Below are 24,337 nucleotides of genomic sequence, written 5' to 3'. Positions count from 1 at the left end.
GCAGAGGACGAAAATTCGGACTTTGCAGCCTGTGTGCGACGTTTAATAAAAAACAAGTTACCGCCCACCAGTGCAGGAGAAAGGTAGAAGTAGTTACTGGTGCCTTTGAATTTTCGACGTAGAGTACGCCCGGGGTGAGCATGAGTGGATCTGTTGCACAGAATAAGCACGTATTCTTTTTTGTAGTCACGCGTGGTTCCAATTAATACACAACACTATTTTCCGATTTTATTTCTGAAAATCTCGTACATGTTTGGAACGCACCGAACGTGCGTTCCGAGCAAGAACTAGATTATGGGAATTAAACCGAACGAAATGCAATCATTAGTCAACATACCACATATATACAGGGTGTTGCGACGATAATTGGAACACTTTACAAAATACCGGGCCTGTGCCACCCTCGAAATGTTTCTTGCCAGGCTAAGGTGCGGTTCAAGTAGCCCGAAGAGCCGCCTGAAGTCGCCTGCAGGTGCGGAACCTGCAGTTTTGAGGACAAATTCTTGTTCATTTAAAGCTGAAAATAATTGGGCTACGTCAACGTCTGATCCCTGTGCCCGCTCCAGATGCTGTAGACGTCAACATATACAGCCCGGCTGCATTTCGCGCCGCATACACCGAGCTGCTCCGGGGACCTGCCGCGAGCCGATCGAGACAGTGCCGCCAAAGTGTCCCGCTTTTTCGCTGGCGGAACAGCACGGCCGGGAAATGGCGGAGCAGCAAGAGCGTTATATAGGGATACATGTGGTCTGGACTTTAGTGTGTCATTCACATGTCTTTACACTTACGCAAAGTGTAATAACATATGACAGAGCATGTCACTGTATTTTGTTCAGTCAACTATCAATCCTCGATATGTTTATTTTTCTACCGGCAATGCATTACATTGACTATTGCGGTTCCATAATTTATGCTGTATGCAATTACGTGGACGGTGGACGGTAGCTACTCCATAGAAACTCTGTGCTCGCAGCCTTTTCGCTTCCTTTCTAATGGCGGCGCAGCGGGTGCACAGTGTTGCCAGAGTGGCTTGCTGCTTTTCCGCCAACGATTTGGCCATTTTGCAAAGGGTCTATTTCCTCCACATCAACAAAACTGTACAATTCTCTTTATTTCAGAGCTTTGTCTTTTTGGCACTATATTCCATTGCTTTCTCGGCCTCCCTCTTGGTTAGAATCAGCATTCCGAATTTGCTTAACCGGAATTTTACTGAAGCCATGTCTGTTCGATTTAACGGCTAGAAATAGAATGAAATTTAAGAAACGTGCAACAATTGCTCAACATTCAACAGCAGTGCAATAAGGCTTTCCACTAAGCGTAAGTTTACTATTCACGTTACTAGCACAAAAAATAACAAAAAGATGATTACTTAAGGACGAAGACGCACGGTTGCTAGCTTCACCTCCATAATATACGAATGTGCCGCACGTACAGTCCAGTGCGATTCGAAGGTTATTGCGGGAAAGCTACTCTTTCAAATGAAGCAGACAGGGCACCAGCTTTAGCAAATCTTCCATGCAGGGGCGGATCCAGCCACTCATTTTAGGGGGGGCGGTCACTTGAAGTACAAATGAAGAGGGGGAGGGTGACTTGTTTTTAGTAGTTACTATTGTCAAAGGAACCCCGTCAGAGCATAAATACTGTTAATTTTTGCTCACAGTGGTTCTACTCATTTGTTGTAATCAGTTTTCCAATCTTAATGAATTTCAAGAAATACTACAAATATCCGGCTACCATACTTCAGATGTAGGCACATTTCGCTGTGCTAAGCCTTTGTTAGGAATCGGGTTGCGTGGCCGGTGCGAACACGGGTTGGTGTCGTGCCGGGCAGTCATCAGGACAAGTTGATGTGAGAAAGAACGCTGTCTTTATACAAGTATTTACATTATCCCGATCACAGTGAACAGGCAAGGCACTTTCCGGTGCACCGGCACCATAATAAATGAGCCGGTTGACGTCCAATCATTTTCCCTCTTTCCACGTGGTCACCAGAATTCCACTAATTGTTGGATATTTCCGGGGTCATAATGATGAGCACATACCTGCACTTCAAAAGTGAATGTCCCATTTATAACCAAGCATTACTGCAGATACAGTGGGAGTTCATGTACGAGACTGCAGAAACAATGCCACAGAAATATGTGCAGCTAGAGCACCACGACGTCTGGTTGGTAGATTTGGGAACTTCTACTGAGAGTTATAATGTGAGCAATCCAATGCTACAACACAAATTCCAACCTCCGTCGTCCACGATTTCCGTTGGCGAAGCGATCAATAACTTTTTCACAGTCAACAGGGATGTCTCTGTGCGTATGTAGCAAGGCGAGGCCGGTCAGGCGTGTCTCACTCGTCTATGATCGCAGCCATGTCTTTAAGCGGCGGAGCGTAGAGAAGGATCTTTCGGCGCTGGCGACGCTGACAGGGAGAGTGGCCAGTATTTGTAGTAGTGCTTTGATCGAAGGAAAGATGTCGACGTCGCACATGCAGAATGCATCAACAGCAGTCGCAGGGATGTCGGCTCCTTGTTCTCTTTCACGCTTCCACTTTTCCCGCCATAGCCGCAGTTCTGCTGCAATAACACTAGCACTTATTGGGCCGTGCCTTATGAGCGATCCTTACCGCTGGGCAATCTGCTTGACTACTTTTGCTTCGTATTCTGATGCTATGGTACTCAGCAGCTGGGACGGCAAAAATAGGAAGAGCTCACAAACTCCAAAAGTATCATAATTGAATCTCCATTTCAGGTCTGCCAACACATTATCCAGTAGAGGAATATGCACTGATGTCCTGAAGAAGCTCTCTGGATCAAACGCTGGAGTGTTAGACCTGTATGACTGTCTCTTCGTGATGCGAGGGAGCCGCAGCTTTGTTTCAAGTTCGTCCGCGAGCGCGACGGCTTTCTCGTAGAGAGGTGTGAACGCCTCTTCACTGTCACGCCTTTGAGCAGTGAGGGCAGCTACAGTGTCTGTCAGCGTATTCCTTGCTGTATGCACATCAACGCACTCCTTCTGGTAGAGACGACTCAACAGAAGCGTGTGAGCCAAAAGGTCCGAGAGGCAAACTATCGCCATGATGAACTCACCATCGCCAACGGTGACGCGGAGCGTCCTTCCATTTGCAGCGCTTTGAAGCTCCTTCCAGTTGGCGACGGCGTCAAGAGCTTTCACCACGAATGTCGCTCCACCCATCTCGTCTCGCAAAGGCTTTTCAGCTGGTAGCCATTAGTTTTGGTGAGGCGGTGAAGAAGGAAATTACATCCTTCATAACCCCCACCGCGTTCCTAACGGCTTGAACGCGCGATGACTTCGAGATCGACAAGTTGAATGCGTGGTTAAAACACGGAGAGTGAACTGCTTTTGTGGCACACCGCTTAATTTCTGACACGGCGCCACTCAGCTCTGACACCATGAGGCTGCATCCATCTGTAGCTATGCCGACGCACCTGCCCAAGTCGAATTGTAGGTCCTTCAGCATCTTCAGAACCCGCTCACCAAGTACTCTTCCTGTCAGGATAGGCTCAGTTATGTTGGCGTCGACAGCATGGCTGTCATTGCGAGGGTGAACAAATTGGAAAAAGTCCTCTCGTACAGCGTTCTCGTGTACATAGCGCAGAGCAAGACTTAGCTGCGACGTGTGAGATACATCGGTTATTTCGTCGAACATAATGCTGTAGACGCCCGACTCGTGCACCCACTGAATAAGGGTAGCAAGAACCTCTTCTCCACAGCACTTGATCAATTCGTTCTGGGTCGTCTTGAACGTGGCTCGAGATGATGTGCTGGCAAGGTGCTTCTGAAGTTCAGTGTCCCCGCTTGATACTCGAAAGCGCAGAAGCTCGCGGAAATTGCCCTCATTCGAAGTCATTGAGGCCTCATTTGACCGCTCAAGAAGTCTTCCGCCGTCTCGATGCCCACGAAATGGTATGTTTTGGCGCCCTAGAAAGATGATAGACGTTATAATTGGGCCCAGCGGGTTCGGTTCTCGTTTACTTGATGTAGACGCTGATTGCTGATTTGGTTGGCTACATCTTTTTCGGGTGCCTTCAGACGTGCGAGAAATTCCTCCCCTGCCTGCATTGCTTCATTGTGGTACTTGCTTGCTTCATGTACAGAAAGATCGCCGTCCTTTCCCAGAAGTTTCGCAAAGGATGTGAGTGGCTTGGTGACCAGTTTTTGGAGGGGGACATTTTTCTGGTAGCCTCCCATCGCACCTGTTACGAATTCAAAACGCAGTACTTGCAGTACAGGCCCTTGCTATAATCGGGCAGGACAAGCCACTTGAACTTGTTTAAATGCGACCGACTTACGTATCGCTTCTCATTTTTGCCATTTTTCCGGTGAAGTGAGAATGGAAAACTGTAGTTATCCGGAGGGCACCAATGCGTTTCCAACAAACGCCGTTTAGTGTAGTCATCGACTCTCCTACCGATGAACTTTCCTATGTCACTCGAGAATTCCGCGGAGATGCTCGGAGATACCACGTCCAATCTTTCGCTTTCAAATTCGGTAGTCTGGTAGCATGGAGAAGAAAGGGGTGAACATTCGCCTTGCAGAGGTAGCGATGCGCTACATGCTGCCGACCGGGGAAGAATACAGGTGTTAGCGTATTTCTCGTCCAGTCGTAGCGTTGCCACAACTGCTGATGAGGTGGCCTGTTCCGTGCCTTCGACTGCAACATGTAGGGGTTTCTTAGCAGCAGGAAGGAAGAACTTGTCGATCTTCTGCGAACTTGCCCTCTTCATTCTTCAGAGAGAGCTTTGGGGTTGCAAACAGACGAAAGAAATTGTGATAGTCCAATGCTGTCGGTGTACATGAGAAGCCGCAATTGCGAGCTTCATGTTTTAAGATGTTTCATGTATCAATATGCAGAATACAAAAAAGTAATATTTGCTGACCTGACGATAGAACGAGAACTCATGACTTAAAGCCACATCCTAGAATCTGTACAAGAGTATATGAGCATTTAAATTACTAACAGGGGAGCTTACCCATGAAAAGAAAATTCTTCGAACAATAAATGGATACACACAGGTGATTGCGCAAGCACTGCTCCACTTACTCATCTTCAATTGGGCGTGGCATCGTTTTAACAAGTAAAACAGTGCGAGAGCAACTTCAACGTGCAGAAGCATCACAGACGACGAAAATTAGCAAACGGCGCAGTGCTTAGGCATATTTACGTAAACCTTACAGGGGACTTTCAGCGGAATACTTTAAAAAGAACTGTTCATCGTGTAATCGAAAGAATGAACCACAAAGCGCGTAGCGACATGATGTCGTGCTAAGCTTGAGCAAGAGATGCTGTATCAGCTTGCGATAATCAAATCGCTTGTACTTTAGCAAAATTATTTCAGTCTATGTGACATTGCTTCACTACCTTTGAAACTCCCCAGCATAAAATCGTGGGCAGTGTTCATTTCATCAATATGAAACAACACATGCTCGTATACTTTGTAAACGCATGTTTAGAAAAACGTACCTTGAAGTTTTATCATATGAATAACCTATACAGCTGCAAAAAGTACTTAATTCAATCACTGATGCATATCGTCGTAGCGGGTTCTATAGGATTTTGGTACATTCCTCGTAACTGCGTTAGAAGGGTCAGTATAGTAACTACAACATCCAGGGTATGCTTGGCTGAATACTGGCGTGACTGGCATCTCGAATACTGCAGCTAGCAATGATAGGCACGTTTCAAGTCTTCTTGTACTCTAAAACGAAACAATTAAGGGGTGCGGGTATCAAATCTAAAGTTCTAAACGCAAGCTATATATTTGCGCGTGGCCAACGCTTACCTCGAGTCGTCAGGATTGGTCAAGTGGCTACTACAGTACCAGTCGTCAGATTCATGCGACTCGGCCGACGAAATCACGTGCTGGTCATGTAGTGAGCACGTGAGTGTTTCGTCACCTTCAACTACATGTCACATCTCCTTCAACTTGTGCCGCAGTACTGAACCAACTGAACCACCGAACCTTCTTGCCTCGTCGGCTGACGAATGACAATAAAAGCCTACATACTGATCGGTTGCTGGAACTAAAGTGTCTTTATTAAGCGAAGAGAAATGGTGACCCCCCCGCCCTCCCTTCACCGGTCCCCGATAACGCGGCAGCGCAGGCGTGGAACACTATATCTCACGTGTCATACATCCGGCGGGTCAGGTAACGCGAACCGCCCGAGCAAGCGTGAGAAAGGCCCCTTCAGTGAGCCGTGAAGTGCGCGTCCACTACACTTTTGTTTATTTTGATAGAAAAAAAAAAAAACAGAGCGGTTAGAGCGGCTGTAGCAATCCCGGCTACGCAGCGGCGGCCGCGGCTTATTGCACCGTCTGAATAAATACAAAAACACACAGAAATGTGGGAGGTCGCTGCTCTTTTTGTTTCAATCTCCTGAACGACAGCATGCGCGAAGAAAGCGGGGGCAGAGAGAAAGCCCAAGCACGGCTGCTCCCCCCGCCGCTCCGCGAAGCTGTCGATTAACTTGCGCCGGTTCACGGCTGGTGCACCTGCAGCTCCTCGGTTTGTGAGGGTAAACCGTGCTTGCCTAGCTCGGTTTGCGATAACCACGGTTAGGAGACTAACTTCGGTTACGCCTGCCGTGTAGCTACCTCTCAAGCCGTGAAGGCCGATCATAACAGCCGTTCTAGCCATTCGGCTTCCTCTGCGCTTAGGGCAGTCCTGTCGGGGCAACCTGACCAAGGAGGTGGCCACAGGCACTGAAGGGAGGGGGATGTTGACACAGGCTTTGGGGGGGGCGATCGCCCCTACCGCCCCCCCTCTGGATCCGCCACTGCTTCCATGCCAGTTTCGTTATCGTCGGCGTAGATAAAAGGCAACCAAGTCTGTGCTTGATAACAACGAATGTAAAGCTTGAAACCCAAAGGGTGGCAAGCAGGGGTTTCCCCAGGCATCGAATCAAGGGGGGGTGTCTCAATGGCTCTTGGGGGGGGGGGGGGGTTAATAAACTGGAAAAGCTGTTTTTTTATCCCACTAGTTAAATAATGGACGTCTGTTAACCAAACGCTCATCCCCGTGACGAATCGATATGTTATTTATTTGCAGTTCTTATAATTAAACTTGCACACGTCTTACTGGACGCAGCGTGAAAGCAGCGCTAATCATCCAGGGTCCATAAAAACAAAAGCAATTGAAGACCGGGCACATGGTACTAGGCCAAATAAAGACGCTGAAAAAAATCTTCGAATATCGAAAGCGTGAAATTTTATTTATACATTTACAGAAACAAAGCGTTTTTATTGCGAATGCTCGCAGCGTGGTCAGCCTCAAACCACTTTGCCCCTTTCTTTTGAAAGCCTTTTTTTGTGCACATACGAACTTGCCACGAGCTGTCGAAAAAAAGGAAATAAATACGTGCAACGCTAACAGCAAGCTCGGGGGGCGCACTTTTGTTTATTTTGCCCGAGGCTACTGCCAAGAATAGCAGACGGGCAGCCCGCGCATGCGCAGATCGATACTGAAAAAGGTCCATACAAGGACTGGCAAGAGTGAAATTTGGGGATTCAAGGGGGGGTGTCCAGAAAAACTAGGGGGGGTCTACACACCCCCTAGGGGGGGTGTAGGGAAATCACTGGTGGCAAGTCAGTCGTGCGGGCCATTGTTGTAGCATGGAACAGCCGACAAGGGAGAGAAGAGTGCGAAATCTTGATTTTCATGGTTCGAAAGGAAACCGTAGGCCGGTGGCACGCTTGGCCTCTCGATGCTGGCGCGATAACCTTCAAATCGTGCTCGACTGTACTTCATAGCTGATACGAAAACTTATTAGTCCCTTTCTTAAAGAAAAATCTAAAACACGCGAATCTTTAGTAAACACCCAGTGTTGGCCTCCACTTCCGCCTGACGAACTGCGGACCGCGCGCAACTCACGAGCACACTCATGATCACGCTCACGAGCGCGTGCCCGCGTAACCGCCTGCTCTATGGACGAACGAATCACCTGTGGCCTACCCATGGACCGGCGAACGGGAATTTAGGTCGTCATCATCATCACCACCACCACCATCATCATCTAAGCTCCTTAAGGTGGGCTTTACTGTTAGCGTTCAGCATACACAAATGACATGTTGAAGTCAGTTATTTCAAGCTTCGTTTGAAAAACAGCGTGCCAGAAACCTTGCCTACATATTTACCCCTGCCACATTTTGGTCCACCGCGGTCCCCCCCCCCCCCTCCCCGAAAAAAATTCCTGGCTACGCCTCTGCCTGCTTGTCCTTGCTAAGCACATGACTGTGTTGCACGTTAACAAACTCTACCTGCTGTATTGCCACGTATTGAACGCAAAGTATTGCCACGAGTCCAATGTGAGTGCGATTACTAACATCTATGTTGACACCACCGTTGAGAATCGGGTTGAAACGGAGCAGGCGACGCACGCCGGTGTTTCTAAAGCAAAGCTTTTTACCTCTACCCCCCAAGGGTTCTTTCGCGACCGTTGGTGTCAACAGAAAACTCCCGCGAACAAATAAAAGAAGTTACTGGCACCATCAGGATTCGAACCTGGAATTAATATAGTAACGGAGCGTGAGCCCGTTGTCGTACTGATTGAGCTACGAGCCATTTTTTTTCTTTAATGCCTTTTTTGTTACAAATGAACATGCGTCAACGCCGGATGAGCTACGAGCCCACGTGGAAACGGAGAAGACAGGCGGTGCACTCACCAAGCACAGCTGCGGGTTTACCCCCTGCGTGCTCGCTGAATGCCACGTGTAAGCGTCGCGCGACCTCTCGCGCCGCTGTGAGCTCCGCCTACGGCACGTGTAGCGGCCGTGTGCGCACCAAGAGCATGCGCTAGGACTTACAAAATTTGAAGGAAGCTCACACCAACGCATGCAATCTCACTTCCAGTACGCCAATATGCTAAAGCCTGTGGCCTCCAATGTTCACCTCAAAAATCAGAGCTCCTTATAGTCAGCCCTCGAAAGGAAGACACTCAAACACTCCTTGATGGCCAGGCCATCACTCCAAGCCCCATCACCAAGATCCTGGGCCTACATCTCCAGTCCAACACCAAGAATGACGATCCTTGCAGCGCCTCAAACACAGCATCAATCCAATCATACACATGATCAGGCGTGTTGCCACCAAGAAGCCAGGCCTCAAGCAAGCCAATACGCTTAGATTAATTCAAGCTTTCGTCCTCTAGAGTATCACTTACGTCACCCCTATCTTCTTCTCGGCAAGGAGGACATAAAGATGCTTGATGCAATGATTATCAATGCGGTTAAGTGGGCCATTGGTCTTCCCATGAGTGCGTCCACGGAGTTCCTGCTTATGATGGGGCTCCACTACACGGCGGAAGAGCTGATAGAGGCCATCCAGAAGCTCCGATTGAGCAGACCTGCAGTGGGTCGCCGCATCCTTCACCAGATTGGCTGGGCAGCACAAAATGTCACTCCCGGACTCTTGGCGACAAGAACTAAGATGCTCTCCCTTTAACTAGACATATGAACTTCTCACACCACGAGGGTCACCGAAAAGCACGGGCTCAAGCACTCAGCGCCACCCTCGATCGGCATGGATCGTGCAGTTATTTACACAGACGCCTCCGAACGTCGAAGGCAGCAGTATGCCATCATCGTGGCTACCACCAGAACCAACCTCCTTACGTATGCCTCACTCAAGATCCAAGACATGACGGCACCAGAAGAGGCAGCCATCGCCTTGGCTCTCGCTCAGCCATGGGTTCGGAAGGTAGTCACCGATTCCCAACAAGCTAAGCTTAGCAGAATTACCAGTCGGGGTGGGTGTCCCAAGCTGCACTGCGTGTGCTAAAAACCACTGCCCAACCGGTTCCATTCAGCTCATCTCGACGCCTGCTCACGCTTCCATGGAGGACAACCAATACGCCCACCAACAGGCCTGCGCCAACCCCAACTGCACCAACCACCCATGCTATGTAGCTGCACGAGGACAGTCACCCGCTTGTCACGTTCGGGGACATAACCCAGCATTATCGCCTTCAGAGACAGACCCTACTTTCACCGCACCCTGAACTTTCCACGGAACTACCCTACGGTTCATACCAATTCGGACGCGTTTCACTCAATGCACCCGAATGGCTACGACACTGAATGTAAATTTTTCTCAGAAGTAGAAACACTCCACCACATAATCAGGGTGTGCGACTTTAGCCCTGAGCACTCCTCTCTTTCTGTCAACCACCCAACAACAGCAATGGGAGATGTTGCTGTCCAGCTCTCCCTGCCTACCCAGCTTCAGCTGGTGGACACAGCACAGGCGGCGGGGGATGCATGTGGGCTCCAGGGAAGAAGGAACCACTCCCCTGGCCCGCCCTTTGGGCCGTTCAGAAATCTGAATAAAAGCATTTCCTTCCTTTCCCCCTTTTCCATCTCTCTCAGATTTTGTCGCCTCTGTCGGCGGCGGCAGAGACGGAAAGTGAGATCGTCTAACACCGGGTTTGAGCTTCCTTTAATTTTATAAAAAAAAGAGTTTCCACTCATGTGATTCCCAAATACAACTGAAACACCGTTCGTTAATCATGCATTGATCTGACATTAGAAAAGAATATCTCTTTGAAATAATAAAGGGTGTGGTTAAGTGCATTTCACTTGTCTCTGGTTGCACTATTTGTAAGGCCACGTGAGTGAATTTAACAGATGTCGCATGTGTAATCGTTGTAGATGCCGCTTACGGCTTTGCTTCACAAGCACATTCACAGGGTGGATTGGCGAGCATTTTTTATTCTTCGGTGCGCAGGCGCAGTGGCCCAAGCTGCGCCATGTCCATGGTGCATCAGCCATGTCTGTGGCCGTTTCCAGTGTTGTCAAGCGAAGAAATTGACGGCTGAACTTTACAACGAATACCACCTATACGAAATAACGAAAAATCAATTGAGGTATACATTGCATGACATCTGATCATTGAAACAAGCTATCAGGCGCCACGTCACAGGCTTGTGCAAATACATTTTTTTTCAAATAAATGGATAGTTCACGAATCCTGGGCTTTATAATTAAACTAGCCATCATTTGTCATTCAAGAATTTTGTTATTGATTCTATAGCATAATCCAGCTGCATGCGGGAAGCGAGTGTGTATTTCACGCCAGGTTGGCGCGTCGCGTGAGAAAAGAGAATATGAGATGGAAGTGGTATTCCAAAACGGCTCACTGTGCAATGTAACTGCCGCAGTTTTGTTCAAACTGGTACCCTCCCTAAACATAAAATTTCAAATCTACAACCCCTTGTTCTACTACATGAGAATCGGGGTCCTTGTAAAATACCAGATTAATCTGGTATTTTACAAGGACCCCGAGTAGCACATATATGAGTCTTTGATCCTAAAATTTCACACTTCTTTAGAGGAGTGATCAATTTTAAGACCATTCTAATGGTCCTACTGCCTGTGGACAAACAGCAGTCCTTGTACATAAGTCCTGCCAAGCAGTGCAACACCACTGGGACGGTGGGGGCAACACTAACCGCGAAGTGGTTGTCGTTCGCATTATTCCTCCTGGAGTAAAACCACTCTTCCTTATCTCTGTCTACTATCGTCCACAAAGCAGCTCTCGTAACCGTGACACTTGCGATTGGTTGCCAGATATTCTGTCCCTTAATTTTTCCGGACCTATCATCATAGGAGAGGATTTCAACCATAAGTACTCATTGAGGTTACTCGACTTCTGATCTACGCGGTAAAAACTTGTAACAGGCCATTGAACTCAGTTAATTGCAACTGCGCAATGAACCATTTATCCCTACACGCGTAGGGCGGCACTGTTCACGAAAGGACTCAACAACATATTACCTCGATAGTGGATAGGTCCAAGAATGGAGCCCCTCAGGGATCCATCCTTGGGCCTATACTCTTAACCTTGTCATGAACCGAGTTCGAGAACCGTTCCGCATGCCTCTTTGGATGATATCATTTTTCGTTTAGGCCATTGGATCACTAGGAGAGACATTTTGCTCCTGATCATCAGGTTTTAAGGGACACACGCCTCAGTGGCTCCTGGTGATTTCCCACGCATAGCGGCAGAAAGGTGCTGATCAAGTGACCCCTGGTGATCCCCCGTGCATAGCGGCAAGAGGGTGTTGATCGGGGGAGCAATTTCCAGCATTCCAAGCAAGGCTAGGTCCTTCCGTTAATAAAAGTCATCACCACCAACACTGCCGCCGCCGCCGCCGTGTACGCTGACGACATCAGAGAGTTTTAGCATAGCGGCTACCGGAGGCTCACGCTACTGCGGCGGATTACCGGGACCCGACTGCGCAGGCGCGCACAGGGAGGGCGAGGAGGTTGCCCCTCAGTGGAGTGAATGCGCGGGCATGGCGAAGGCCGGCCCGTGGAACTAATCCACTCTACCGGAACGAATGTGCACCTGCCCAGCCGGGCCCCGCCACCCGCTTCCGTAGCGCTAAAACTCTATTGCCGCATGGGTGGAAGTGGAAGAGTACTAAATCCAAGACATGCAACCTTAGTTACAAGCCGCAGTCCTTAGCTTGGCTAAGTGCTTATCTACCTTTAACCTGCAGCCTTCAACGGCAGACGAGACATGGATCCGTTCCGGACCATCTCTCTCTCTCGGCATCAGTGATACTGACATCACGTCTAAAAATGGCTCTGTATGCCTGCTTGGTTTGCAACTTGGAAGCGGTCACAGCATATGCACTCGGATTAGGCATCTCCGTACAACTTGGCGTGCCACGAAGCATCTCACCCCACGAATCCCCAACAAATACGGCAGTGCCCAACAAGCCTCAGCCAAATGCTAGTGAGAGCATGGCTCACGGCCGCATTACATATGGCTTCCCTATTTACGAACTTACTTTTCGACCTCTCCAAGGTTTGGAGATGTTCAAAAGCCTCTCAAAAATATTCAAAAAGAAGCAGCATACAGTACGTGCCTGGAGTGAGTGAGACTTTGGCCCGTGTTCTGCGCACGTACGACGTGCACGTGGTCCACGCTCCTACCCAGAAGTTACGGAACACTCGTGTGACGGTAAAAAAAAAGATTACTGAAAAAACGATTTCCCGGTGTTGTGTATGAAGTGCCATGCGCGAACTGCGATAGAGCATACATTGTGGAATCTGAGAATTTCGAAATACTGTTAAAAGAGCATTGTAATGATGTAAAAAGGGGAAAAGTGTCTGCTAATGCCCTCGCAGAACATGCACAATCTTCTAACCATGAGATAGAATGGGGTAAGGCACGTGTTGCCGCCACCGAGGACTTCGCCTCTGGGCTGTATCTGGAATCAATTTTGATACAGGCGATAAAAATTACTCTGAACCTCACAGACTGCAATCTTCCCCCCGCCTACGCAAGGTGTTTAGGTCACGTGTTTAGGTCACGCCTATTTAAACTTAGATTTCTTTCTTAGCTTTTAGTGTGAACAGGGCTCCCGTTCGGGGGCCGAAAGGTCATTGTTTTGTTTTCTCTTGTCGGCGTATTCTTTATTTTGTTTTAAATGGTCATTCCGGACCAGACGGGCGGCCGTCGAAGCCTCGATTTCAGACACTTTAGAATTTCTCACCTGTTCGGGCTGCTCCATCACGCGGTCCAGCAGCGGCTCCGTGCAGCGACGGCCTCCCTTTTCGCCATCTGTGCCGTCTGGCACTGCAGCTAACTCGCTCAGCAGGATGCGCTTTGAGCGCGCTTTGAGCTATACGGGAAACACGACACGAAACCAACAAATCCCGTTACTGCGTGCGATACGGGCGTGCAGACTGTGAGTGAGATGAAGCCGGACTATGACGTCACTTGGCCAACACGAAGCAATTTACTGCTATCGAGTTACGATGAACAACCACAGCTTACACCGTATTAACCGCGCGGTCTGGTTTTCTGCAGACAGTCGGAGTGACATTGCGCAGCAGCTTTTCCGCGTGATTTAAGGGGCGTCGGACAGTTCCTCCTGCACCTCCCCGTCCGAGCTGTCTCTGTCCCCGTCAGCGGTGCGCCTCGCGAGCAGCGACTGAAGCTTGCGCCGGTCGTCCGAGCTCCAGCCAACGAGCCTGAGCACCTCGGCGTCCACAAACTCGGCCACCTCAGGCATCTCCCGCAGGCAGCGCCTCGCCGCGGCGTAGTCCCTCTCGCCGACGTAATGCTGGACGAGGAAGGCCAGCAAGTCCCCCTTGCGCACGGCCGGCTCCAGGTCCAGGCGGGCCATGGCTTCGCACTGAGCCACCGCTTCAAGTGGACTGTCCGCGTACAGCTCCTGGATGGCGAGGAACTTGCGCACGGCGTCCATGTGCTCCCGCACCCTGGTCACCGCTGCCTTTGGCGCGGCCTCCCCGCAAAGCTGCAGGCACTCGTGGGCCTCGCCCAGGGCGGCCAGCGCCTTCTCGTAGTCGCGACGCTCCTCGACCTCGGCTCTGGCGCACGACTCGTAGAAGCCGGCCAGGAGGTCGAACGCCCTGGCCTTGGTGTAGAAGGAGACGACGTTCTTGGCCGCGTCGCCGTCCCGCTGCCAGTCCAGCGACTGCAGGTAGTTGGCGGCGAGGATGTAGATGTCGCGCTGCCGCGACACGTTGGCGAAGAAGATGATCTTGCGCGTGTCCCCAGACTTGAGCAGTGCCCGCATGGCGCGCACTTTGTCTCCAGCTTGGGTGAACTTCTTCGCAGCCAAGTGGTAGTTGTCCTGCTTGAGGCAGCACTCGGCAATCTTCTCCAGGACTTTGCGCAGCTTGGCTTTGTCTTCGATGCCCTCGGTAAGTCTGTTGGAGTGAAACGGAGAGCAACGTCAAGAAATGGACTCCAAGGGACACGACAGGTCACTCGTATAGCCAGAGACCCACACTGCTACATAATTTCAAAGCTCTAAAATACACTTACAACATGATAAACAAAGCAAAATTGATTAGATTTGCTGATAGCCAACATTACGGCCGTACTGCAGGGATTAGGAATTGACTCAAAAGATTCAAGGCGAAAGCCTAAAAACGTTCCATCAAACGCGGAAAATGACCGCCGTCGTCGGCAGCGTCAACACGAATGGTACCAAAAGCCACGTGACCTCGATCAGCAGCCGAAACTGCGCAGTGGAGGAGCGCAGTGGTGCTAACGCACCTTGACCAGGCTTTTGTAAGCAGTCTTTGGCTAATTTGTTGTTCTTCCTCCATCAGCGCGCGAATTAAAGGGGGAGGGATTTCTGCTGCTAACACGAGGGTCCAGATGCAGTCCCCAGCATCGTGGGGAACTCCAGTGGCCCATTTGTCTTCTATATTATTTAGTTTGATTGTTTTAATATTGGCATGATGGTTATTCTTACGTGGCGATATTCCGACTGCAAGCAAACTTTATTTCGCCTCCAACGTCTTTTGAAGCGACATCACGCTCATGTGCCGCACGGTTCAGTGGCTAAGCCGTTGTGCTGCTGCGAACGACACTGCATGCCTGTTTTCCGGTCGTGGCAAATGTTAAAAACAACAACAAAAAAAGCGCGTCTGTGGTCAAGACTGTGGCTCACGCTGAACAACCTCGGGTGCTCCTCTAACTTAATCCCCCAACCCAAATCTCCGATGCAGCTTCGATGCGCAAAGTCTATTTTCAGTTCCGACGGTTGCCACAGTGCTACCACGGGAATATGCCGATGCCCTCGACCTATAGCTTCTCCTCCAACTGACAGCGGATCCCAGGAGAGAGGGGGCAGCCGGACCACAGCAGTGCAAAACCATTTCGGACGGCAATAAATCAAATATTATTAAAGTACTATGTACAGTGTTTTATTCACTAGCAATCGTCTTTCGCTTCCGACGGCACAGCCACAAAAGGCAAATCCTCTTGTAGCACGCCCTCGCCCCGGTAGACCTCCACTTCATCAGCTGGTCCGATGACTCTCTCCAGGTGTGGATTGTGAAGGGATGGCTTGACAGATTCGTCGTCAGCGCCCTCGGCGCGGCGGACCCGTGGCGCGCCGGTCGCTATGCGACGACGACGACGAAGGCAGAAGCGCGCGTAAGCTCACGCGCAAGCCTGGACGACGCCTCGGACGGTCGCCGCGAGGCACGCGCTCACGTGCGCTCGAGGTTTTCTGTCTCCGCCGGACGGATTTGTGTCGGCCTAAACCGTTGTGCAGTTAACAAAGCCCTCTCTCCCGCAGATGGGATTGCGCTGCGGGCCTGCATGTACTGAGGTGTCCCATAGCCTGTATGCCTAACGGGCGAGTCGGCCGTGGCCGTGCCCTGCCCCCGACTGTGAGCGCGGCCTGACTGGTCTGCATCCGAACTCGTGGTGCGGGGCTGCACTTGACAGGTGATGACACGGCAGCGTCAAAATAAGCATGATGATGATGATAAGGTGCGTGACGTGATGGTGGTGCCACAACACAATCGCGGGTATTCTCCCATTGCGATAAAAGCATAAAAAAAGCTGGGAAATAAGTTCATCACTGGTATGATGCGACGAATACAAAAAAGGACCAATCAGGCATTTATTTCGTAGGGTAATCATTGACATGTTCTGCCCACCTCTCTCTAGGGCCTGTTCTCCCTACATCCCCGACCCCTAGCAGAGAAGCATGTAGGCGATCGCAAACGCCGGCAAAACTCTCTGCTTTTTCAATAAAGAGCCTTCTCTCTCTCTCTCTCATTGACAGGCGGAGACAGAGACAATGTGTTTACGATTGACTCATCAACAGCGGAGAAAATCAAACAAAAACTCTAACTGGGGTTTAGCTATAGTGGATGGATGCACAATAATTTTGGATAGTTTCAGTGAACGAGCATTTTTCTTTTTACCCTCGGTCACGACATCGAAGATGCATTTGCTGTGCCTGCAAACAAGAATTTTTTTTTGTAATAACAGCACGTCGTAGGTGTTTTTACAGCCGAGCTGCATACGCCTTGGTTTCAACATTTCGTCTGTATGGACAAATCGGCGTAGAACGGACATTTTTCGCACCCAAAAGCTAGCTTGTTTTGATTTCCCTTCAACGGCTCCTGGAGTGACGTTCTGGCCAGAGTTTTTTCCGCCCAGCTTGAAGTGCTTCCGGGGCGACGTTTCGGTCAGTGTCTTCCAAGTCTAAGCACGCGCACATCGCCGGTCGCCCCGTTATGCGTGCACGGGCGGGGTTGGGGTTGAAGATAAAGGGAGGGGGTGCAGCACACGCAGCCAAGCTTCATGCTCTCACATGTTACACGGCAGTTGTGGCGGCGCGCGGTTTAAACGTGGTCGTCTCACGGCCCGGACTGTTATCCTCCACGGTCAAGTTGTTTAGGTTGGTGTGTTATACACAGACAGTAAGCAGAGTGTAGTATTGGGAGAGTTGGTGATTCATCTTTACAGTACAGCGCAACAGAAACAAAGACTTAAGCTGAGGCACACAGGACGAGCGCTGCGTCCCGTGTGCCTCAGCTTTAAGTTTTTGTTTCTGTTGCGCTGTATTGTTAAGAAAAACAGACAGTAAGATGCCTTCGACGAGCGAGGGCAAGGGACAGCCTCATAAAAGGGTGGTAGGCTGCGCAGGTTGGCATGGTGAAAATTGAGCGGGGGAAGTCTTGCGTTATTTCAAATACTCGCCATACTTCTATTCTCTGCATGCTGAACCCGTAAAACTCGCTATCCGTGATTTGGCTATAATGCTGGATGGAAAACTACTTTTCAACTCGCATGTGAACTACCTGACCAACCCTTGTCTTCTTATGCTTGGTGGGATTTCCTAAGCGACCAGTCAATTCACTGAGTGCTGTTACGAATCGGCTGTGTATGCGCGTGCTGCGATAGCGCGCAGCAAGGCCGCGCGCCAAGATGCTTTCCCGCATTTTACATTGCATGCTGGAACACTTAAGAGTAACGAAACTGATGCACGCCGGCAGCCATTTGGTGCCTATCGCCAGGGTGGCCAGCTTTATGCGCCCAATTGAGGCCGACCTTGACGGGCGGAATTGGTCCGGCCGCTGCCTGGCAGCCATGTTTACTTTTAGAGGATTTCGAGACAGGGCGCCGGTGCGACAGGGTCAGACTCGGTTACGCTAGCGTTGCTTATTTAGTGGCTCTAGGTTATGCTAGAGCCACTAAATAAGCTTGAGCCACTAAATAAGCTACGCTTTTCTAGTGGCGGTAGGTTACGCTAGGGCACTGTCGTTCTTTCGCAGCGAGAAGCGAAGCAGGCGTTTTCCACTTTGCGGTCGATTGAAACAGCCCAGTACAGAGCCGCACGGCATCGCTACTCTGTCTGCGGGACTTAAAAAATCACTCTCAACGTCTCATAAAGCCGCGATGCGCCGAGAAAATTATGATTTATCGAAGAACACGCGCACGCGACAACACAGGGACACCAACATGTCAGCGCCCATGGGTCTTCCGGTGTAAACAAATGCCACGTGACGCGGTTCGGCCAATGGCCGCTGTCGGCGGCATTCAGCAATGAGCGACAAGAGTGCCTACAGAGGACCACTTGCTTCGTGTGCCTCCGTAAGCCGCTGTCGGCGGCGGCGGCGGACTCATCGCCACCTACGCTGCAAGAAACCGCCACTTTCCCTCCCTCTTTCCGGCAACGGCATACAAGGGCCCTGTGGAGCGCATTGCGCGGTGCTCGTGTGTGTTCTGTGTTTGAACTTTTGTAGCGTAAGTTACACTAGCCGAGGTTGAGCAGTTTCGCGTGGACCTTGAAGGACCGTGCTGCACAAGCGCGAGGAGCATTGGATTGGATTGGATTTGATTGAATTGGATTGGATTGAAATTGGAGTACACGTGTGTAGAGAATTGGGTCTGCTCATTCGCCGGTCTGCGCATTCCAGAGGAGTAATGTCATAGCCGCGGCAGACGCACTGGCGCCGGCGCGTGCCCAGCTGTGCGCCTCCGTTGCGCAGTAGCCAAGTCTGACGCTGCGCCGGAGCCGCTTGATAGCCGTTTCCCGTGGCTCCTGGAGAGCCGTGCTGCGTGTGCGCGGGGAGTAGTGACTGGACTGGACCGGACTGGATTGAATTAGATTAGATGGTTGAACCTTAGCTCACGCTACGTATAGGCGGTATTCAATGAAAAGTTTAGCGGGCGATTTATCCGCCTGGCAACACTGAAAACCGCCATGTCGGTGGCCACCGTGCCAGCGCATGCGCTTTGCGCCCGCATCTCGAAGAAACAAAAATACCAGCGCACATCGTCTGCTGCGTTTCAGCCCGATTATCGGTAGTGGCGTCAACAGATATAATAATATTCGCACTCACATTAAATGGTGGCGCTCTACCCACCCTCGAGCACTTCGAATCCACGGAGGATGAAACCGCGGCTGCGAACGGCAGCATAAGTACGACGCTGCATTTGGCTGCTGCCGCGGATGTCGACACGAGTGCACGCGCACCGCATCCACGACTGTATTGACTTTATGTCTGGTAGGTGCCATCTAATACGTGGTTGAGTACAAAAACCGAATAATTTCTTTGGAGAAATGGTTCATGCGTACACCGATTTAGCGCTGGCTTCTCGTGCGCTAAATGTTTCACACCCAGCAAAACAACTCACGTCTGACGTTAGAGCGCGGCGGCTGGCTATCAGCCGATCTGCGGCGGCTACTTCATACGCGTCTGGCGATAGGTAGATCGTACTGTGCTGCACTCAACAGCACTTGGCGTCGAGGTATTACCGGTATTACTTTGCGTTTATAGGGCAACAATTTGGTAATGATGCAGTTCCTGCTGCCAAACGGACCACTGCGCTCACGTTGCAACCTTTGTGCCACGACCGACTCGCACTCGCTCGTAGGTGCGCGCGGAGGCTGGGGTTGAATTGCAGATGAAGTTGTCACACTCATGAGCGGAATGGTGACTTTTCGCGTAACCAACGCTATCGCGGCCCAACCGACTATCGAATCACTCGCACACGCCTTGCACGGGAACCCAAGGTCACTCGCGGCCTGCGGCCTGCCTGGCCGCCATGAAGGCATGGAGAAGAGGGGTGCCTGATCTGGGGGCCGGGCGCACAACGTCGCCTTGGCAACAGACGCTTGGCCACAGATATGGCAGCGCACTCGCACGGTTGCCTGCATGCATTCCACGCTATTGAATACCGGCTATATCCTGGCATAGCCGAGCTAAGTCACTGCTAATTTTTTTAGTACTATGCGCAATGCACTGAAATCCTGGAAGACAGTTGGCGCTTTTGGTTAAAAATATTCGTTCCCCTTGAGCGCCCTTCAGTACGTCGGCACGTTACTCCGCTCGAGTCGTGTGAGCACGCCAGGGTGCTGCTCCTGTAATCGTCGCTGTTCATCTCGCCATGCAGTAAATCTGTAAAGTTTTGCTTTGCTCGCCCATTCCAGTCAATATCGATCTTCCCCTCGGTCTCTCTTTCTGTCAAAGGAGTTCGCCTTCTAGGGTCGTACAACGACTGGAGAGCTCCAGGGAATTTCTCAGATCTCCATTTCGTGGACATGTGTAAAACCGAACTCCTTTCCATCGGTCATTTCAGCGTGAGTAATTTCAGCAGCTAAATATCCTGTCTGCTTGTGCTTGGTGATGCGAATCATGCCGATTTTCTTTTTGTAGCGTGAGCTACAGTGGCCGAGGTTGAGCAGTTTCGCGTGGCTCCTGGAGAGCCGTGCAACGCAAGCGCGAGGAGCAGTGACGTCTCACGGCGCACAGCTGGTGCGCCGGAGCCGCCGCCGCGATTGGACTTGATTGGAAATCATTTTAGGAGCAGTAAGCATGATAATCAGTTATTCCTAGACAACCAGGAGACCTAAGAATAACCAGCTGAACCTTAGCTCACGCTACGTATAATCCTGGCATAGCCGAGCTAAGCCACCACTACTTTTACGTGGTGCCGACGCGCGGCGTTAGAGCCGCGCACCGCTTAAGGTAGGGACCTTAGCACCGCTACGCCTCCATGGCTATGCGGGTTTAACCGCGGGAGTGAGATGACGCCGGTGTCTCGGCGGCGGCCTCAACGCACACTCATTGTGATTTTGCATTTCTTTTTATCAGGCATAACTCCATCCATACATGATAAAATTATGGTGAGAAGAGAATTTATTATAAAACCACATATCAGCACGCAGCGACTAGTGGTAACAGCGCTGCCCGAAAAACAGAAAAACAAAATTCAATCAGTTTCCAAATACTCCGGGCAGTCAACACTTTGCACGACAAATGTCTATGGTGGTAAAACAAGCTACTCAGAAATCAATCCATAAAACGTTCACATGCGTTCACAGAAAGAGTTCATAAACTCGTTGAAAGTCAATACGGCACAATAGTGATGCTCAAGATGTTGTTCCTGGCCACTATGAAACACGTGGACCAGCGTAATAGGAAGACTTCTTCGCCTAGAACTGCCAATTCATTTTCCAAGTGACTCATAAGGATTGACCGCACACGCCACAACAATGGAAACATCGCCCGTTGCGGTCGGGCGCGAAGACATGCGGCACCACGATTTCGCCACAATACAAAAGCCCCATCACACATGAGGAAGTTCACCAACGTGTCATTTGAACGTGTTCTCATTCTAAGCGTAACACCAAACAACCTGCTTAGCAAAGTCCGAAACGTTACCGCTACACGACACTGAAACAAGGCATGTTCCATGCCCGCAGTGCGGACACCGTGAGGAACGCACGATGCCGAATCTCGCCAGACGGTCACACGTTGGAAGAACTTGCCATCCACGCAACCATCCGAAATCCCTAACATCAGAAGGAAGCTCCGTCGAAGTCAGCTGATGCCAACGGACACCGCGTGATCTTGCTGTCTGCTGATTATCTAATTGGTTTATTGCCAATTTTTCGCACAATTCGCTCGCTGTACTTTCTCTGAAATTTAGGCTTGGCAAGGTAGACTGGACGTTCCTCAGTGTTTTGACTACATAGGCATAAAATGGCGGTGACTGCTCAGCAGAAGGACCGGCAATGCGTTCGTCATAAAACATTGAGCGGTAAGTTCCCAGAAAGTACTGCAGAAGCGCCCTCCCTGGGTACTCAGTTGAGTCCACAAGGTCGAACACTGCGCGTACGGCCAGCACGCTACACATGGTTTGCAAGCAAGGCAGACTGAAACCACCCATTGACTTGGGCAGTCGCAACAGCGCACGCGACAATGTTTCCGTCTTGCCAGCCCAAAAGAACGACCCGAACTTCGTGGCGAGCTGACGGGTGAAATGGCGCGGCGGTTTCGCTACGTGTGCTACATAAAAAAGCGCCGCCGAGACGGGCGACTTAATTATGTATCTGCGCTCTGCGAGGGAAAGTCTGAACTTTGACGCAACCTCAAGACGCTGCTCCACCACCTCACGTCGCGGCTATCCACGGAAACGCTGGTTGGACAAAGAGGTAAAGGAAGCTCTCGACGCGCGACGGAAGGCTAACCGCCTCCATCGTCAAGCTGTAAAGACTGGCAGCGCTGAGGATTGCCAGCAAGCCTGGGAAAACTACCTCGTGCAAAAGCGACATATGCAGCAGGTGGTACAGCGAAAAAATTGCACACCATGCCCACCAACAGCTGCAGGACCTTACGATGGCTGGCCGGGAAGGTGGGCGTAGGTTTTGGAGGTATGTGGGGTCTCTGGACCGTAAGGCTTCAGAACCTATACTTCGGAAGGAGGCTACAGGTGAGGTTATCACTGACATCGAGCGGCACCTCACGGCGCATATCCGATGCATCTACAGTTCCTCACAGTCTGCGCTAGCGGAGGACCCGGGGGGAGGGCAACCTGTCGTTGATGCCAGTAGCGACACCGACCAATGCGAGTGGGAAGTGACCCACCGGGCTCTCGACCGGATCATTGCCCGACTCGGAGCACACACTGCGCAAGGTCTCGATGGCATCCCGGCGGGGCTAGTCAAGCACCTGGGAAGCAGAGCCCGGGAATACCTCGCCATGATCTTCACAGGCATCATCAACGGTGCATCCCAGAAGACTGGCTCAGAGGAAGAGTTTGTCTGCTGCTCAAGAACGGCGGCAACCCCAGCCTACTAAAGGATCACAGACCCCTCACGGTGACTAGTGTTCTTTACAGAGTGTTCGCAAAAGTAGTCAAAGGTTGGGTGTCGGCATGGGCTGAGGCCAGTGGGCACCTTACCGAGCTCCAAAACGGTTTTCGCCCCAACAGACAACTTGAAGACATCTATGTTTTGTCTCAGTGTGTGGACATTGCACGTCAGCGGGATCGTGGCCTTGTGACATGCTTTTTGGATGTGTCAAAAGCCTACGACAATGTACCACATGACGGGCTGCTGCGACACATGGCTGAGATCGTCATGCCACCTGTATGGATTCAGCTGTCTCGAAGATTATACAGAAACAACACCGTTGTGGCCTCCTTTGGGGGAAGGGTATCGGACTCTGTGCCTGTCCGCAGGGGTCTAAAGCAGGGGTGCCCTCTATCACCAATCCTGTTTATGCTGTATGCCGCGAAGATAGAACACGCTCTTCTCGCTTCAGGACTAGGCTTCACATTGTGTTTCACTGCGGCAGGATTACCAGAGACGTGGACACTACCAGAACTGGTGTTTGCCGACGACATGGTTCTCCTGAGTGAAGACGCCGCTTCGCTACAGGGGCTTGTCACTGCGTTGGCGACTCAGCTCGGTGAACTATAGGCCTCTGTTTCAACGCGAAGAAGTCGGCTGTTCTCCGTTTCTCTCGCCCCGATGATGACGCACGCATCACGCTCCCCAGTGGCGACAAAGTGCCGCAAGAGGTGACGTATTGATACCTCGGTGTTACTCTCAGTGCGGGACAAGATCGGTACTCGGAACATGCAGCGCATCTAAAACAGTCAGCGCAGCGAGCATGCCGCATCTTACGCAGGCGATCGTTATGGGGATGTAGTCGGTACATGATGGCACGCGAGCTCTGGAAGGCCGTGCATGTACCGTGCCTAACGTTTGCCAACGCCATCGTCTGCTTTCCGCACTCAACTAGAGCATGGCTGGAGCGCTGCCAGAGCGAAGTGGGACGTGTGGCGTTGGGTTGCCACGGCCTCGTGGCAAAAGCCGCCATTCAAGGCGATATGGGCTGGTCCTCATTCGAGGCCCGCGAGGCCCAAAACAAAATCGCTTACAAGGGGAGACTTCGCCGCATGACGGACACCAGATGGGCTCGGAATGTATCCAGGTACATTCATTTCACTGGCATCCGGACGAAGTGGTGCACTCGCCTCCACGTGCTTCGCCGGAAATTCGTTTTTTTTTTTTTGCTCATACTACCCAGGTGCCCTCTGAACACTAACACGCCAAAGAAGTTCATACACGGGTAGGGGAAGCAGAGACCACCCACAGGAGATCGGCAATGGAAGAAAAGAGCATCCTCTATTTGTACTGCACCTACAAGGCGGCGATTCGTAAGGAGGGAATGTTCAACAACGGTTCTGAGAGCGCGTTGCTCTTCGAGGCCCGAGCAGGAGCGCTGCGGACACTGACGT

General features: G+C 50.9%; 1 protein-coding gene across 1 annotated transcript in view; it reads right to left on the bottom strand.

The window, feature by feature from the left end:
- Positions 1-13,420: 13,420 nt before the first annotated feature.
- LOC144180091 (intraflagellar transport protein 140 homolog) overlaps positions 13,421-24,337 on the bottom strand; it is a 67,236-nt gene continuing 56,319 nt past the window's right edge. The window contains exon 5 of the mRNA XM_077708500.1: positions 13,421-14,697. Within this exon, the coding sequence (XP_077564626.1) occupies positions 13,872-14,697 (826 nt within the window). The 3' untranslated portion in view covers positions 13,421-13,871. The remainder of the gene's footprint in view (positions 14,698-24,337) is intronic.

Source organism: Haemaphysalis longicornis, unplaced genomic scaffold (assembly GCF_048455015.1).
Source record: "Haemaphysalis longicornis isolate Haplotype H1 unplaced genomic scaffold, Haemaphysalis longicornis Haplotype H1 scaffold_1, whole genome shotgun sequence".
NCBI lineage: Eukaryota > Metazoa > Arthropoda > Arachnida > Ixodida > Ixodidae > Haemaphysalis > Haemaphysalis longicornis.
This window is presented reverse-complemented; position numbering and strand designations above follow the sequence as displayed.